Source organism: Protopterus annectens, chromosome 16.part0, assembly GCF_019279795.1.
Source record: "Protopterus annectens isolate FY-2018-M chromosome 16.part0, PAN1.0, whole genome shotgun sequence".
Lineage (NCBI taxonomy): Eukaryota > Metazoa > Chordata > Ceratodontiformes > Protopteridae > Protopterus > Protopterus annectens.
Window position 1 is genome coordinate 710345526 of NC_056750.1, and position 19848 is coordinate 710365373.

Here is a 19848-nt window from a genome sequence, read left to right on the forward strand (position 1 = left end):
GATCTAGTGAGGTCATTGTTCCCTGTACTCTTCACTTATCAGACCAATGATCGAGTACAATGCCCCATTCGGGATGTATCTCACCCGACATCTGCAGCAATTGGAGAGACCCCAAAGTTCCTCACCAAAAGGATAAAGGGACTCCAAAATCTGTCATATGCTGCCAGATTGAAGAAACTCCAGCTCTATTCAGTCGCATACCGTCTGCTCAGAGGTGACATGTGCCTGACATACAAGGCCATGTCCAACCCGGAATTAATGGACATGCTCCACCTCAAAAATCCAAATCCACCAAAACCACTAGAGCAAGCGACTTAAACCTTAGCACGGATATAAATAGGGCGTGCTGGAGGGATAGATTTATCACTCAGAGACTCCCTATGCTGTGGAATAAAATCCCGGTCCATGTGAGGCAGAGCACCTCGCTGACTCTGTTCAAGAGAAATCTAGACCTGTGGATGGGAGATCGTAGGTTTACCCCGGGAATCATCTCTGTGTCACTGCTGGACAGAGGCACAACAAACTAATGGGCACAGTATTTTTTCATATAAGGGGTGGCGTAAGCCACAAAAATTTGGGCTAGGCTTATAAATGCCTTAGGGCAGATAGCCTAGTATAAACCTATGAACCTATGTAAAATGTCAACATTACCAGTCCTACAATATTATAATCTACAAAAATAAGCCAACAAATTTGCAATAACGTAAAGAACTCACATTACTGACTTAATAAAACAATTCTGAATAAGCTACAAGAGGGTCTCACCCAAACAAATGAATGGTGCCAGAAACATGGCCTCAAGCTAAATGCCAAAAAATGCATCATCCCCTTTGGGTATGTTTTAACTACCTGTGCAGTTGTGCATTTTATTTTATTATTTTTTTTTTTGTATTTGTCAGGTAGTGGAAGAATTACATAGAGTATAATCACTTTGCATGGTACCAAAGTAAAAAAAAAAAAATCTGCAGGAAAGTAAAGGTTTCCATTGTCCATTTAGCAGCTAGAGCTGCTAGAGTAGACTGAACCATTTCAAATTATTCTGCATCTGACAGCAGACAGATGTTTTCTGTATTTATGTGAGACTGTCCTGCAATGTTAAAATATTTCCTGTGATTCTGAACTCTGTTGTCACTGTGCTGAGTTATTGAGTATTGTCTTGTTCTTTTATTACTTATTAAATATTCAACCTTTTAATTGTGACTAGTTTGTTAGAGATATTTAAGCTCAGAGTACTTGTATATGTATCTGGTGACACTGTATAGCCCACTCCAATAGCCTTGTTGTTGGTCATACTTACCATTTGGATAATAGTGACATTACACAGTAAGATTGGTCACCCTTTGGGAAGGGCCTTATAGTAGCTGATAAGTAATAGTTGTTGGTGGCAGCTGGTACTACCTTATACTCTGGGCAGAAGGGACCATTGCTAGTGAACCTGTACCAGCCTTCCCCAGGAGTGTCTGTGTGCTTGTATATAAATCAAAACTGTGTGTGTGTGTGTGTGTGTGTGTGTGTGTGTGTGTGTGTGTGTGAGTGAGCTACTTGGGCAGGGACACGAAGCACTGGTTGGACAGAGAGAGTGCTAGAAGTTTTGGCTTGACCACTCACCTGAGATCTTAACCCTGTAGATGTGCCAGTGGGGAGTCTTACTGGGGATCTGGAGAAAGAGGAAGGAAACCAGCCCCCAGATTGACTGTGATCTGTGACCATCCTCCTCAAAGTTAATGCTGTGTCTGTTAGCAGCTCTAACCTGAAGAACTCAATTCACCTCCATACAGCTCTGGTTAAGTTCTTGTCAACTACATTTCAACACCAACAGTGCCATTCTTTTTATCTGCAAGGGTCTTAACAATGAGATTCACCAACCAAATATTTTGATCACTCCATTTCTGAATGAATTTGCTCCACCAAAGGACTTGGACTGACATGTCAGATGTGACAGGCATATGATTAGTGGACTAAGTCAGACCTCTCAAACTCAGAAGCAATTGCAGGAATATGACCTTTCACTCCCCAGGTTTTCAAATCACTATTGTGTCAAGTTATCTGCTTCACCTGTTTTCTCTGCATGGTTACTAACCTGCAGTCTCCCCTTTCTTTTTAAACAGCAGCAAGGTTATAACATCAGGCCTTGATTTATATTGGGTTGCCATCTCACAACCTCCTCATACAGTACACCATACAAAATTCTATATCCTGACCTGTAAAATGAAACATTAAGTGATAACCAGTTGCTACCCCCCGACTTATAAAAGCTCATTTGATGAATTAATATGATTCAGCATTATTTACCATAAAAATTAGTAAAGAATGTTACTCAGACTGTGATAGATCCATTCATTGTGTATAGATCCTTTCATTGTGTAACAGCTTGAAACATTGACTTTTTAAAACTCAGAATGAGAAATTCAAAGCTAAGTTCTGCAGTACCAAGTTACCATAAAGTAATATTGATATAACCATATACAATAATAGAATTAAACACAGCATCATTCATTATAAGTAAGTGTTTACAAAATACTTTTAGTAAGGTCATGCAGTAACTGCTTATGGTAGAAAACCTGCATTAATAAAAGTGAGTTATAACTGAAAAAATGCACTTGTATCCACAGACAATTAAACATTGCCAGGCAGATGTGACCTAGGGCTTTGATGCACAGATAGGCTGTTTTTTCACAATATGTAAGTAATGAATTCTTTGTCCACTGAGATAATGCAAAAATGTTCAAGGTTCATAAGTTCATTTTTCAAGCATTGGACCTACTGAATTTTAAGAAGCATGATTGTCCTAATGCATTAATGTTATTTATTACTCTCCATACCTATTTTATACCTATACAATACAATTTTTTGTTGGTCACTACTGCCTGTTGCTCAGAGACAGTAACTAACATCTTGTGCAAGTTACTATCACCACTAAAATTACTATCATCTTTGCAGACAATTGATAACCTGGACAAGTCACATCTACCTTGTGTCAGCTACTCACTGACATCAGCATCAGACCACTACTATTCTGAGCAGGTTACTGTAACCCAATGTGGTCACAGTCATCTTCTGCAGGTTACTGTCATATTGTGCAGTCCACAGTCAACTCACTGCATCATGTGCAGGCCACTGTTATCCAGGGCTAGTGACCACCATCCTGTGCAGTCCACTATTAACCAGTGTGGGTCATTGATATCCTATGCAGGTTATACTGTCATCTTGTTCTAGCCATTTCCATCTAATGTTGACCATAGTCATCTTGTGAAGGTCACTGTCACCTGGTGCTAGCGACTGTCACTTCTTCAGGCTGCTGATACATTGTGCAGACCACTGACACTCAGAGGTAGGTCACTGTCACTCAGTGCAGACCATTGCAACTTGTGCAGACCTTTGGTATTATTTGCAGTCCAACGGTCATCCTGTAGTTACAATTGTCACCCTGTGTAGTCTATTTTTACCCTATCCCTTCCAATGCCGCCCCCTGCCTAAGTTGTAGTCACTCTTATCAGCATGCTGACCTCCTGTGTGTATCACTGCCACCTTGTTCAAGCCAGCCATCTACATTTGCTGAGTTATCAGATTTTGTAGGTCTGGATTTATTTAAAAACCTAAATAGATTGGTTTATAAGAAAATAGGCACTTTAACAATACTGGTGACTATTTTTTCTCATTTATTTTCATAAATCAAGGTTATAAGAATTTAATTCAGTGCATTGCTCTGGTGACATTGCAAGCTTTGTATTCTAATTTTGCAGTCAGTGCTTATATTATAATGGGGGGATGGGCAAAGTACATGTGCACCCAATGTAAACTATTGAGTAAGCCTCTCTTTCACATCTTTGCTATTGAATGACCCTCTTGCCTCTTTTGTTGCTTCAAAACAATCCATGTTTTTCTGTTTTATAAAATTACTATTGACTTTAACAATTGCTTGTTGTAGCCATTGGTGTGGTTATACAAATCTAAGGTCAATTACAGCATCAGTATAAATGGGTAAAATATGCAGTCTGAGTAGCTCAACAGGTAGAACACTTGCCTGTAGTATAGAAGGCTGTAGGTTCTATTCCCACACCATATAGTTGGATATGGTTCTTGCAGTTAGCTCATGTGGGAGCAGTATTTAATTTAATGTTTGGGTCAGTTTAATATGCAGTATACAATATTACTGATGTAATCCGCGGTGGTGGTGTTGCAGTAACGTTGTCGCCTCACAGTAAGATGCTGTCCGGTTCGATTCTCAGCTAGAGTGTCTTCTGTGCGGAGACATGTGTGATTGGGCGTACCTTGTTGAAGGTTGTGCGTCAGAGCTGGCAACTTGGCACGTAAAAAATCTGCTGACCATCATTAGCGGACAGAGTTCTGCTGTGGCAACCCCTAACCGGGAAAAGCCGAAAGAGAGAACAACACCAACTTTCTAGTACTGACATTACACCAGAACATAAGGGGGGTGGTTTTGCACTCTTAGGTGTGCCATCCTTCAGATGAGATGTTAAATTGTGGTGTCAGCCGTCTGAGTTGGTGAAGGCTAAGGTGGATGTAAAATAAAAGATTTCATGGCACTTATCAAAAACAGTAGGAAAAGTTTTTCCTGTGCCCTAGAAAAATTACCCCTACGCAGTATGTAAACCACTGTGGGTTTCCCCTAAAAGAGGCCAATGGCCTTGAGAGAACTAACCCAGTCAATAAAGTGTAAATAAATTTGCTTGGTTTCACACAGATGTTCATCGTGTTACACTGCTGCAGTCATTACACTTGCGTTATCCTGCCGTCAGGCGGTTCCCCAGCTGGCCTGAGTTCCAAAGTCTTGCTCCGGCGTTGGTTGCTGTCGCCTCCACCCTGACGTCAGTGCGACAGGGGTATGTAAGATGCAGCTGACGCCATTTTCTTTAGTCTTTCTTGCCGCGCGGTGCCCGAAGCAAAAGCAGTTCGCAAGTGCCGGCCGACTCCTGAGATTTTCATTCCGAATCCAGAACCAAAGTCTTTTACAAAGATAAGTACCCCGTTGGGAAAACTTTTTCTTGCCTTAGACTGATGTCAGTAAAAGTTAATAACTGTATTTCTTGTGGGAAGCAAATACCTCATAAGGATTTCCATTCTTAATGTATCCCATGCCTAGGCCCAGACCACGACGTCTCTGGTTGTCGGTTTTGTGCTAGGTTTAACAAGCGCACTATTAAACGTCTGTTTGATTTTGCCTGACATTATTTTGGCTGAAAATTCAATTACACCATGCCGTCGGAACTACTGACGACTGGAATACATAAAAAGCGCAAAGACAAGGACAGGCATCCGATGCCCAAAACTGACGACGAAGCCTCTTCTAGGCCAGTCGCCGGTACTCCGGTTTTCAGCGAGGCGCCTTCGCAGCCCCTGACGACCGCTACTTTAGAACCACAGGCCACCTCTGAATCCCACGTGGAGATGGCTGGGCCTTCGGATGTACAAGATTTTCAGCCTGCCGAGACTAACCCTTCAGAGGGATCCGGAGTAGCTGAACAACCCGTATCTTCAGAGAGGGTGTTTTCAGACCTACTCAGTTAACCATTAAATCTTCTGCTAAGTCTAAACCTCCTTTAAAAACAAAGAAACAAATTCAACATTCACCAGTACAGGCCTCCATGCCTAAGAAACAAATGCTCAAAATGGCCGAAGACCTAATCACTCTGATCAGGGGGCCTCATCCCCCTCCTGATAAAAGGCCTAGACAGGATGCAGGCTATGACTCATCCGGCCAGGTATCCATCTCTTCAGATTCTTCCTCAGACCTAGGATACTCCTTACCCCCTTATGAGGATTCTGATGCTGAGAAATCAGTTCCATCAGCCTCTCCGCCTGAGGACTACTCCTTTGGGGAAACCCTACATACCATGAGGGAGCATTTCCATTGGAAGGGCCAGGATTACTCAGAATCCAAGAAAAGGCTCAGAGACTTCCTTTTATTACCTCAACACAGACCCCTTGCTATTCCGCCAGTGTTAGATATTGTGGATGATGTGTATACTGAATCCAGCTTAAATCCTGATTCTTTACCTCCAGCCCCAGTTAAGCCTGACAGATACTACAGAGTCCCTGACTCTCACAAATTTCTTTATAAAAGCCCTGTTGCTGACCCTGAAACTATTTCTCAGGGTCCCAAAGGGGTTAAGGCCTCATCAGCAAAGAATCCAGTCCCCTCTGACAGAGATTTCAGAGCATTAGACAGATGGGGGAAGAAAGTATATACATCTGCAACTTTAGCAATGAGGGCCTTAAATTGCCAGTTTCACATGCTAAAATATCAGCAATATTTGATGTCTCAGTTGAAACAAAAAATGCTTCCTAACTCAGATCCTCCTAATTTTAAGGAAATGCAGGATTTATTGCACAGCTGAGCAAGTGGGAAAACATACTTTGCAATATGGTTTTGATTCTTTAGAGGCCTCCTGTAGAGCAGCAGTTACAGGTTCTGTGATTAGAAGACATACTTGGTTAAAAGAACATACATTACCAGATCATGTTAAAGCAAAGCTATTGGATGCACCTTTGCAGCAGGATGTGTTATTTGGAGTTAAGGCAGAAGAGGTATTAAAGAAAATGGAGGATAAGGCAAAATCTTTGCAAACGGTGAAGGATTTCGTGCAGGTTCAGCCTCCTCGATTTAGCAGGAATTGGACCTTTCCAGTTACAGACAGACCTCAAAGGGGCAGATACAGACGTCCAAGAGGTAGAGGTCAACCACAAGGTCCTTACAGGCCTCGACAATGGGGTGCATCAACCCAGAAAAAAGGGGAAGACAGGCCCCAACCATATAAAAAACAGCCCCAATGACTTACCACTACAGCTGCCAAACAGTTCTCTCTTGGCAGCTTCCTTGGGAGGAAAACTGGCACTTTTCTATCACAATTGGCATATGATCACCAAAGACAAATGGGTTCTCAACATTGTATCTCAAGGTTACAGGTTCCACTTTCACACTCTGCCAAGGCTAAAATGAATGCCAAATCTGCCGCCAAATCAATGGGCCGAGGCTCAAAAACAAATTACAGCACTCATGAACATGAGAGCTATTCAAAAGGTACCACCACAAGAGCAAGGACAAGGATTTTACTCGACTCTTTCTGGTTCCCAGAAAGGACAGAGCCTGGAGGCCCATTCTGGATCTTTCTTCTCTAAACACTTACCTGGATGTTCCAGAATTCAAAATGTTGACACTACAGCAGCTTCTTCCCATGCTGGGCAAGAAACCATGGCTCGTAACTTTGGACCTCAAGGAGGCATACCTGCATGTCCTTATCAGACAAAACTGCAGAAGATAACTCAGAGTCATAGCTGGTTCAATGCACTACCAATTCTGTGCACTGCCCTTTGGCTTATCTACTGCGCCCAGGGTCTTCACAAAGTGCCTGGCACCAGTAATTGCATTTTTCAGACAGAATGGAATTCAAATTTATCTGTACCTGGACGACTGCCTGATTCAAGCAGAGAGCAAGGACATTCTTCTAAAGCATCTGGCATTTGTAAAAGTTATTAAGTTGCCTAGGGTACACAATAAACAAAAGTAAATCAAAACTAGTGCCCTCACAAGAGATACTATTCCTGGGTGCCAACTTGAATACAATGGCCCAGATGGCTTATCTCTCGCCAGACAAGCAAGGACATCTGACTCAATATTTTCAGTTGATGGCAACAAGGACCCTATTCCCTGCAAGAAAAATTCTGCAGGCCTTGGGTTACATGGCATCTTGCATACTACTAATTCCATATGCCAGACTGCATACGAGGAAACTACAATGGTACCTAAAGAGTGTTTGGTCTCAACACTATCAAAGTTTGGAAACAGTAATACCACTAATTCCTTGCCTTCAACAGGAGTTTCGATGGTGGGCTCAAGCTCGTCACCTCAACAAGGGACAGCCTTTCACTCAACCCACAGCCAGGCAAACACTGACAACAGATGCATCGGATTACACCTGGGGAGCACACATGGCAGGAAAATGTATCCAGGGCAAGTGGCCCGCAGAACAAAGGCATCTTCACATCAATCAAAAAGAGATGCTAGCTGTACAAAATGCCCTTATAGCTTTCAAGGACTTTCTGCATCCAGGACAACTACTAATAAAGACAGACAACACCACAGTTATGTAGTACATAAGCAAGGGGGCACTCACTCTTATCCCCTCTGCAGACAAGCCATGACCTTGTGGAACACAGCTCTAACCTATCAAGTTAATCTGCAAGCACAATTCCTGCCAGGAGAGAAAAACACACTGGCAAATGACTTAAGCAGAAACATCATGGATCCCCACGAATGGGAATTGAATCCACAAATATTCAGAATGATAACACAAAAATGGTGGAGCCCAGACATAGATCTGTTTGCATCCCCAATGAACTGCCAGCTACAGAAATTCTGCACAAGGACTTACCACCCACAAGCATGGAAAGTGGATGCCCTCTCATTCAGCTGGAAAAACCTACAAGTATATGCTTTCCCACCGTTACCTCTCCTTCCAAAGGTACTCGTAAAATCCAAGCAAGAAGAGCCAAAGATGATCCTGATTGCCCCAGACTGGCCACGCCAGCACTGGTACCCAATCTTAAAGAACTTTGCACAAGGACCACCCTGGATTTTGTCTCAAATACCACATCTTCTGACTCAGCACAACAATTGGTTACTTCACAGCCAGCTAAAAACTTTAAACCTGGCTGCATGGAAAATTCCTTAGTCAAGTAAGCAATGCCTCTCTCCAAAGCTGTTATGGATGTCATTCTGGAGGCCAGAAGGCTTAGCACCAGGAAAGCCTATTCGGATAAATGGAAGAGATTCTGTGCCTGGAACCAGGCTCACAGCCTTGACCCTCTTGTCCCAAATATTCCTCGGATACTACAATATTTAACTGAGATGCTGGACAAAGGCCTCTGCTTTTCATCCATCAAGATCCACGCCTCTGCCATCTCTGCTCATTACAACACGGATCCACCATTTTTCTCTAATCCCTTGCTAAAACAGCACCTCAGAGGGGCTAAAAACATAAGACCACCCCGTAGAGCACCTACTCCAACTTGGGACCTCAACTTCGTACTGGAAAAATTAACTTTACCTCCCTTTGAGCCAGCTAGCACAGCAGATTTAAAATACTTTCTTGGAAAACTGCTCTGCTCCTGGCAGTAACATCAGCAAGAAGAGTTTCAGAATTACAGGCACTAATGGCAGTGGAACCTTTCATCATTTTCCACCAAGACAGGGTGTCTTTAAGAACAAACCCTACTTTTATGCCAAAGGTGGTATCAAGTGTGGCTCTAAACCAAACTATTCACTTGCCACCTTTTTATCCAAATCCACAGAATAAAGGGGAGAGACTTTGGCATTCTTTGGACATACACAGGCAGTTACGCTTCTACTTGGACAAAACCAAAGCTTTCAGAAAAACAGAGCAATTATTGGTAGCATATGCTGCAGGAGCACAGGGAAAAGCCATATCAAAACAGACTATTTCAAAATGGATAGGACACTGTATACATTTCTGCTATATACACCATGGGAAACCTGTACCTAACAGCATTAGGTCTCATTCCACCAGGGCAACAGCCACTTCAACTGCCTACCACAGAGGAGAACCTACCAAGGACATTCTCGAAGCATCAACTTGGAGTTCTGTACATAACTTCACCAAGCATTACCATCTGCCTCTATACTCTAAATCCAGAGCTGGCTTTGCCACTGCAGTGCTGCAGGGCCTTATAGCCACCCCTAATGCCTTATAGAACCAGCCACTCTACCTCAGCTTTGGGATTCTACCCAAGCGTAATGACTGCAGCAGTGTAACATGATGAACATAGTACAGTTTTGTACCTACCATAAATGTAGATGTTCGAGTGTATACACTGCTGCAGTCCAGGTTACCCTCCCTCCTTCCCCTCTTACTGGCTGGTACGTACCTATGTCTTCTACCCTTTACTACCTATGGGGAGTATTTGCTGGTAACTGAAAGTTGTTGTTTGCTTTTCTTATGTATGTTTTATTAGCAATTTGAATTGCCTACCTTTTTGGGGGCACCTGACATCTGGGGCAAGAAAAACTGAAGAAAATGGCATCAGCTGCATCTTATATACCCCTGTCGCACTGACGTCAGGGAGGAGGCGACAGCAACCGACGCCGGACCAAGAGTTTGGAACATAGGCCGGCTGGGGAACCGCCTGACGGCAGGATAACCCAAGTGTAATGACTGCAGCAGTGTATACACTCGAACATCTACTTTTATGGCAGGTACAAAACTGTACTTTAATTCTCCTACTCGAGCAGACTATAAAATTGATGCTCAGAGTATACTGGACTGGATCTTGGCTAAAAATTGAGGCAATTTCATTGCTGCTGGCACCTTAGTCAGTCAGCTGAGGGACCACCTGTAAATTTTTGCAGTCTGACAATGTAATCAACTAACTCATCCTATCTAACTCAAAAATATAAGAAGTTAAAACAGCCTTCTGCTCAAACAGAAGAGGATTTACATTATTTTGATTGGGCTCAGCTATATAATTTACTTAGTCTTGATGGTTCTGTACATCTGTATAATACTATGTCATTTAACATCTTGAATACCTATGCACATTCAAAACTAGTGTAAAGCACAGACAGCAGGGTCCTTGGTTTACCAAAGCTTTTAAATGGCTAATAAGACAAACATTGTGCAGACAATTCACAAGACTTCTGGTGAAGAATATTTCAAAAATCAGTACAGAGCTATTTGAAAAAAAGTGCCAGTAAATGAAATACATGTAAAAAGCTAATAATGCTACACTTCAAAGAAAAAAGTTACAAAATCCATCCATACAGCAAATGGGAAGGGAATTCATACTGAGGATAAGCTATTCTTTATGAACTCTCACCTAGACTGAAATATTAACTATAAGTTTATATAGTTATGTTATGCCTAAAGACCTATGAGCAAAGAGAAACAAGTGATCTTACTTACTACCTACAATACAGTGAAAGAATAATTTCTGAAATCAAAAATCATTGAACTATATCTATATACTATCCTCCTCTTTACTTTATTAAGAGGACTCCTCCTTTTGTTGTTTACCTAGTACCAGTACTAAATAACAGAAACCTACAGAAATTCACTGTCCTAGAAATATACAAGAAAACAAAATAATATGCATAAAAAAGGAAGCAATATGCACAAAACAGATAATTACAGGCCAATAAGCATATTCAATCCTTTTCACGGAAGTTTTGGAAAGAGTAGCTATTCTCCAAAGCAAGCTACATCTTGAAGACCGTAGCATTTTATTATAGACTAGCAAGTTGTGACAGTTCTGAATAAGATCTAAATGTGCAGCGACAAAGGACAGTCATTCTTCCAATTTTCGTTGACTTCTCGAAGGCATTAAATATGGTAGATTATTGTCTGTTACTAGACAGACTCAGTGAGTGGTTTCAGCATCAAAGCTATAAGACAACTAGAGAGCTGCTAGTCCAATTACACAAAACCTACATTCTGGCAAAATTCTCAGCTAACACCATATTATGTTAACACGAGTTCCACGAGGATCCATCATAGATCTTCTTTAGTCCTTATCAGAGATACAAAACTTCACATGTGTCCGTATTTAATACAGTATGCTAACAATTGCACTACATGACTCTCTTCCTTTTTCCAGCAAAGTGTCTGTCTATACTAGCTTACCTGTTAATGCAGTCAGGAGATGCTGTACTGAACACTTTTCAAATGAGAAATCCCTCTTCATCAATTCTTAGGTGCGATCAACAAATCCTCCTTCAGCTCTTCTTTGCCGTGAATACACAGATTCCTATATCAGCGCAAAAAACTAACGGAAGGGTGCTTTTGGCGCATGCGCACACCAGTTAAAGATCGCGGGCGCGAAAAAAAGCAGAAAAAAAGTTAAATTTGAACTTAAAGGTCGTGGACCACATGAAAGAGCTCTTGAGGGCCGCATGTTGGACACTACTGCTTTAGAAGAATGTTGAATGACTAGTTTGTGATAGCAAACTGGAAATTAAAAGCTAGGACTACTATAATTTGTCAAGACTAGATGGACCTCTTTCTAGTTAAAAAAGTGTCATTTAGGACAAGTTACATTCACAGAAAATGAGTAAATTCACACCTTTCTATAGATACCTTTTTGAACATTGCTATTGGACAGGAAGGCTAGGCATTTCAGCCAAGTTGAAATGTATTTTGTATTAATTGAAATGCTGTGGTAAATGGGGAACTAAAGTCGTGTTATTTTTTAGTGTAAGGCATCATGTTGGACTTTTTTTTTGATGGTCAGTAGAAAGTCTTACAAATTTGTCCCAAAGGTTTACATTTTGATTGTATACCAAAACAAATATTCTGAAGCCTACACCCATGTTATGATGTACCAATTGAATTCTTTGCAGTCTTACGAGATAATGGCCTAACTAAAATTTGTTTTCTTTTTGAAGAGAACTGTTCTCTACAGATGAACGGAACTGCGATGGGTGCTAGCATGGCACCCACTCTGGCAAATCTCTTTAGGGGAGAATTCAAATGTAAGTATTTTTGATAGCTGTGTCAGTCTTTTTCTTACTTTCATATACATGTAATATAACATTGTTTTTTTCTTTCCCCTAGTGTACATGGCCACGTTATGACCAAGGGGCTTAAAGACATTTAGTGTGTGACTGTGTGTGTATCTGTACACATGCACATACATTAGTGTATATGACTATCCTCTTTTACATGGGTATACCTTTGAAATTAAATGGGTGCCGTGATGGTGCCTGTCGCAGTTCCGAATATGAATATTCAGTTTATGAAGTGTGGGGGGTTTCTAGTATGCATATTTAAAGCTTTTGAGGTTAAGGCACAAGAACCAAATGACTTTCAACATTGCACTCTAACTTTTAGTGATTTCAGGGATATTTAAGTATTTTGCCCATGTAAATAGAATCAATAATGGAAGTATAAAATGAAAATGTGGAATTTAAATAAGCCACTGTAATCATGATGATGATTTTTTTTTCTGCTGAATATTTGTCTTTTCTGATGTGAGGTCTGTATATAACAAAAGTAAAAGTTTGGAAACTACTTTGATGAAAAGATGAAGAATAGTCAGAGAATTCAGTAGCATAGTCACCTTTCTTCTGGTACAGAGTGATTTTACTTTGCGTGGCTAAGTGAATTCAGCAAATGAAAACTTTGGTCTTTTCCTTTTTCAGTATAAAAGTCTGATTTGACTACATAAATAGTACTGTTGCTGAAGTAGCTCATAACAAGTACTTATTGCCTCCATGTGAAAGGGTATGCTACTGAAGTCCCCCTTTCTAAATTGATGTTTTTGTTATGTAGATCAACCTCAGGCATTTGTTATGGTAAGTTGATTACTTGAAATGAAGTCTAGTTATGAATTGTCCAGATTCTGAAATTGTCATCTGATCCCGAGGCAAAAACATGAGCATCTTTGTGGGTTTTTTTCTTTGGGATTTCTCCCTCCATCCCTGGCTGATGATAGGTGTCATTGTTTTAATAACATTGCTAGCTACCAATGACATTTGAAGTGCTATTCCTTCAGTTAGAGATGCTGCACTGAGGATTAGAGCGCACAGTGTGGAATGCATTGAAAGGGTCACCATTGGAAAAACTGAGGCAATGAAGTAGAAGTTAAGGGACCCATAATAGAGGCATATATTAGTAGTTATGGTGCTTTTCATAGTCTATTTAGTAATTGAGACTTGATTATGCAGTTCACATGTACCAGATGGGGGAAATTGAAACTGGTGTGAGACAAGGTTTTGCCACTCACTGTCCCTGCTGTTAGTAATAAAGTCAGGGGTTTAGTTACAGCTAGCACTGCTCCGCATTGAATATTTGGTATTCTTGTCTACTGAAGTAGAAAGCAAGTTATTGGTTACTGGGAGTTTATTCTATATTTTTTTAAATTCCAATGCTTCTTACATTGTTAAAACCCTAGGAGATTATGACCAAATCTCTACTCATAACCAAATAATTGTGTTCAAGAAGTAGATGTTGATCCAGGTCTGTGGTGTAGTGGTATGTAAAGCACTAACTATGTGGCAGCCAACATAATTTTGAGTAGCAGCTTGGGAACTTTTAGAAGCTTGTGATGGAAAAATGGGAGTGAGGGACCGTTGCTGGCTTCCTCATCGGGGAAGTGAAATGGCTATCGCTCATCATTAAATTGACACCGGGAGTTCACCTTATCAAGCTTAAGCCTAGTGTATCTAAACATCTGTGCAAGCCTCACAGTAATGCTGGGGATTTGGGTGGTAGTTATGTATTTCCTTAGGAGGGCAGCTATAGCAGAGCCTGAAAGAGTCATCATGATGGAAGGGGGTGCTCCACGAAGGGAGAGGTTGGCTTGCCCCAAAGGATTAGCAATATGGTCCATTCCATACCATCTAACTTTTACCATAGAATGGATGAGCCTTTGTGGGACTCCTGGCAGGAATGAATTGGCAATAGGGATTTCTGCTTACCCAGGATTGATTCCCTGCTCCCGCTGACGGAGTGGATGGAGTAACCATCAAGCTCAGTTCTTCTGGGAGGGAAGAGTCAAAAAGAAGAAAAGTAAAATAAAAATAAATGGATATGAAATTCCAGTTCTTATAAGTAGCGGGGTGTAATATTCTGCAATTCCTGGGTATAGTGCCTATTATATATTCAGACCAATTGGCAGTTGTCGAGCAGTATCAGTACATCTTCAGACCAACTAGCCTTTGTGGGGCAGTATTTGTGTGTATTCATTCATTAAATCACTGCTACAGTAACCTTAGCTTTTTGGGTTATATCCTGTCTGGGGATATAACAGCCAAACCAGTCTTCTAGGTGCACAAGCACCCAGACTGCTGATATTATAAGCTCCTGGAGAAGAAAATCAACAGTCTGCGTGCCAAAACTTTCATTATTTTCTTGTCACCTAAAGCAGTCTTTTGCTGGCTTCAGAGGATAGACTGTTAGGGATCTCTCTCTCTATGCTGGGGTAGGTAAGTTCCTTTTTGGGAATACCTTCCACAATAATTATTTTACTTTGAAAACTGTTGCTGTTTTGGAACTGTTTCAAGATAGGTTTGCCTATCAGACATTTTACTTCTATTTTCAACTGCATATTTGCATGGAATTTAGTTTCATTGTATAGTTTGCTTGAAAAATACTACTTTTGACAACCTCCTTTCTTTGTCTGTCCATCTAGCTGTCTATCTAGTTGTCTATCTATCTGTCTATCTATCTATCTATGTTGACCTGGAAAGTCCATCTAGGATAGATATCCTTTTTCAGCATTGGCCCATGTAGAAAAGCTCCAGTTTTCACATACATAGGCAATATAGAGTATATTTTAATTTTCCGTATCGTATATAATAATTAACTGTTAACTTAAAAGTGGCTGCCTATTACTAGCTTCACTAACCATAATTTAGTCTGTTTTTGTGGCAAAACCATGGAAGATCTTATTGATTCTACCTTACTGTGGAGCCAAAATGAAGAAGTGAAATAAAGAACTCTTGCCTACACAGTGACTCATTTGTGACCATTTCTGGTTCCACTGACCATTCACTTTTGTACCAGAGTCCCTCTGGTGTTGTCCATTCATCCAGTTAAGTATTAGGGGTCAGTCACATCCCCTGCAGCTGTTTGGGTGCTCTTGGTAGGCCACTCTTGTTAGTCTTGGAGGAGGGAGCTGAGAGTTCTTCTTTTTCACAGCTGGGCTAAGAGACCTGCTTCCTGGAGTGAAGCTCCATCCAGGAGTCTGTTATATTTTTAGCAAGTTTTGTAGGAAAAAGAAAAAAAAGTTAAGTATTTATCTTCTGTATTTCTGTAGATAAGGTGTATTCTGTTGGAGATGGCTCAGGTTTTACTGCAGACATTAAATCCTTTACATTCTGTCTGTAATTCCTCTAATATATGAGAGCTGATGTCTACTCCATCTGGTTCAACCTGTGGGTTTTCGATCCAACACTGGCCAGTTCCATTAGACTTCAAACTTGTTTGCCTCTGCTTCCCTTACCCACAACTCCCCACTCTTCACCCCAATCCTCGGATCTAGTTTGCCTCCTTTTTGGTTAGCAGCTCAGTCTTGACTCCGCTTGGAGTAGCCTTTGTAGGAACTCCAGCATAGTGCTTTTTGGTGAGATTTTTTGCCACCCTTACCCTAGTTATATATTTAATTTTTTTCTGCATCTTGGGTAGATAGACAGTTAGGTAGATTTCTTGTCTCTTTCATAAGATGCTCTGTCATCTATTAGGGCTTTCTGCCTTCAGGTGGGCTTGTTTTTCCCCCCTTAGTCATAGCCCTAGCTAGGTGTTAGGTATTGTTTTTTTGTTAGGAGTTTGTAGTACAGTAGTTTTTCTTGTTTTAATTTATCTGTGTCATACATTTGGTATGGATAAGGGTTTTTAAGAAGTGTGTGGCCTGCGGGCACAAGTTGCCTTCACAAGACATGCATCTTAAGTGGCTGGGAGCATCACACCTGGACTCTGGGTGCTGTATCTCTGAGAGGTCAGGACCAGGGCCATCAATGAACACAGGCCAAGTTGGTTGTCAATGGACTTCTTCCCTGGTTCAGAAGGCCAGGTGCAAGAAGCGCTATGAACAGGACTCCAAATCTCATAAAGGGGATCTGAAGAGATCCTTGTCTTCTGCCCCCAGTCCGTCGTCCTTGGGCTCACCAGACCTGAAGATTCCATGACATTTGGGTCTTCTGGCTGCCCAGCATTGCCTCTGTCCCCTCTGAGATTATCTCCATCACTGCCAACAACCAGCAAAGATGTGTCTCTAACTCTGAGACTTCTGAGCCCCTCTTTAATCAAAAGGACCATTCTGGTAGGAAAGCTTCCCCCTTTTCACCTTCCACACCTCTGAAGCTGTTGCCAGAGACGTACTTTTCCCTGCCCCAGTACTGAGCCTCCTTGGCTCAGAGCAGGTCATTGGGGTCATCCTCCTCTAAATGGCCCAACAAGCCCCCATTGGTGACATCATTCGTCTGGTCATTGGGACACATTAAATCTTCTGCCTTGGAGCATGAGATGAGGTCCTTTTTGCAGATGCTGATGCAGTTGGGACTTATCCTTTTGGGTCGGGCACCAGGACCCACAGCTCCATCCTTTTGGCTTCCTCCCTCTGTCCTTTCAGATCCAAGGTCTTCAGGCCCGGCTGCATTCCCACCCTTTAAGTCAGATTCATCGACTTGGCCATCTCTGTTTTTTGACTCGTTCCTTGGTTGCTTCGACTCCAACCTTTTTGCGGCCATCGGTACCTCAGAGCCATTGTGTTGCAGCTGCAGATGTTCTTCGTGTTTCACTGTTGCAGTCATCACATTTGGGTTATTTGCCTGCAGGTAGCCCTCAGCCGGCTTGAATACCATAGTTTTCGGATTTCTGCGTTGGACGCTATCCCTTCTTCCATGATATCAGGGGTATAAAATATGCAGCAGACGCCATTACATCAGTCTTTCTTGCCGTGCAGTGCCCGACGCAAAAGCAGTTAGCAAGTGCCGGTCGGCCGTCTCCTGAAATTTTCATTTTCGAAATTTTCATTTTCGAGTTTCAGACCCGAAGTCTTCAAAAAAGATAAGCACCCCATTGGAGATCCTTTTTCTTGCTCCAACCGATGTCAGTAAAAGTTAACAATTGTCTTGCCTGTGGAAAGCAAATACCTCAGAGATTTTCATTCTTACTGCATTCCCTGTTTAGGCCCAGACCACGACGTCCCTTGCTGTCGGTTTTGTGCCTTGTTCAACCCCTGAACTATTCGTCGTTGGGCTATTTTTGCAGCCAATTACTTTCGTACTGTATCTCAGTACTCCGAAATGGCTTCGTTAAGCCATCCGACTACCGATCTTCCGAAAAAACGTAAGGATAAAGACAGAGACAGATCACATAGGTCCAAAACTGCCAACGATGCTTCCGTTAAGCTAGTCGCCAGTCCACTGGTACTCAGTGAGGTGCTTTCGCAGCCCCCTGATACCCGCTACTTCAGATTCGCAGGCCTCTACTGAGACCCATTCTGAGTCTGGTATGCCGCGAGATGCTTCTTTGACTGTGAAACCTGCGTATGTCTGTAACTTGGATGGGTCCGGAGCTGCTGTGCAGGCACCGGCTTCTGAGGGTGTATTCAGGCCCACAGACATTCATATTAAACTGACGCCATTGTTTTCATCCAGGCTAAAAACTCGCACTACGCCTAGAAAACCAGCAACCAAACCGCAGGCTCAGGCCCATTTGCCTCAAAAACAAATGCTTAGAATGACTGAAGACCTTATTTCCTTAATTAGGGGAAGCCAGCCTTCCCTCTCTGAGACCTAGAACTGAATTTCTTTTTTATTCTTCTGATCAGGAATCTGATATTTCTGCTCCTTCTGGTTACTAGGGTTTACCCTTATCTACTTATGAGGTGTCTGATGCAGAGGATTCCATTTCCTCTGCTTCCCCTTCCAGAAGATCTTTCTTTCGGTGAAACCTTGCATAATCTTAGGGAGCATTTCCGCTGGGAAAGCCAGGATTACTCTGAGTCCAAAAAGAGACCTAGGGAATTCTTACTCCTGCCTCAACACAGGCCTTAAACTATCCCTCCTGTTCTGGACATCGTAGATGATGATTTCTTGGAGTCTAGCCTTACCCCAGACACTTTACCTTCAGCTCCCAGAAAACCTGACAGGTACTACAGAGTACCTGACTCTCACAAGATGATGTTCTTCGTGTTTCACTGTTGCAGTCATTACATTTGGTTATTCCTGCTGGCAGGTTGCCCTCAGTCGGCCTGAATTCCAAAGTCTTGGGTCCTGCATCGGCTGTCGTCACCCCTTCCCTGACGTCAGGTCGTCAGGGGTATAAACGAAGCAGCCAACGCCGTTTTCTTTAGTCTTTCTTGCCGCGCGGTGCCCGAAGCAGAAGCAGTTCGCAAGTGCCTGTCGGCAGACTCCTGAGATTTTCGTGTTCGAATTTCAGATCCGAAGTCTTCTATAAAGCTAAGTACCCCGTTAGGGAAACTTTTTTCTTGCTCCAGAACCGATGTCAGAAAAAGTTAATAATTGTATTTCTTGTGGGAAGCAAATACCTCATAAGGACTTTCATTCTTACTGTATTCCTTGCCTAGGCCCTGATCATAACTTTCTGGGTTGTCGGCTTTGTGCTAGATTTAACCAACGCACTATTAAGCATCGGTATGATTTTACTTTAAACCACTTTGGAGGCAGGTTTAATTATCCAGAAATGTAGTCTGAAAGCCATCCGACTACCGGAGTTCACAAAAAAACGCAAAGAAAAGTAAAGACAGCAGAGGCCCAAAACCGAAGACGGAGCTTCTCCTAAGCCAGTTGCCGGTACTCAGTGAGGCGCTTTTGCAGCCCCTGATGACCACTACTTTGAGTCGCAGGCCGCTACCAACTCCCACGTGGAGTTGGCCATGCCGCTGGAAACTCAAGGTATTGGAGCCTCGGACACTAATCCTTGAGATGGGTCCGTTGCCGCTGAGCAGGCACCGGCTTCTGAGGATGAATTCAGACCCAAACATCTATACATTAAACCAACTTCAAAGGCAAAGACTAAAACACCTTCAAAGGCAGAGAAGCAAACCCAAGAGCCACGTGGACAGGCCTCCATGCCCAAAAAACAGATGCTCAAAATGGCCGAAGACTTGATTACCTTGATCAGGGGTTTCCATCCTCCTCCTGAAAAGAGGCCTAGGCAAGAGACTGACTATGAATCTTCAGATCAGGTTTCCATTTCTTCTGATCAGGAATATTCTTTTCCCCTCTGAGGATTCTGATGCTGAAGAATCCATACCTTCAGCTTCTCCTCTTGAGGACTATTCTTTTGGGGAAACCTTACATACCATGAGGGAGCATTTCCACTGGGAGAGCCAAGATTTTTCAGAATC

General features: G+C 42.2%; 1 protein-coding gene across 13 annotated transcripts in view; it reads left to right on the forward strand.

The window, feature by feature from the left end:
* LOC122790995 (zinc finger protein 618-like) overlaps nucleotides 1–19848 on the forward strand; it is a 2638133-nt gene that overhangs the window by 589302 nt on the left and 2028983 nt on the right. For 8 of the 13 annotated variants that reach the window (XM_044058728.1, XM_044058724.1, XM_044058727.1 and 5 more), the window contains exon 5: nucleotides 12419–12505. The exons of the other annotated variants lie outside the window; for them this stretch is intronic. In XM_044058728.1, coding sequence (XP_043914663.1) covers nucleotides 12419–12505 — 87 coding nt within the window. The remainder of the gene's footprint in view (nucleotides 1–12418; nucleotides 12506–19848) is intronic. 13 annotated transcript variants of the gene reach the window in all.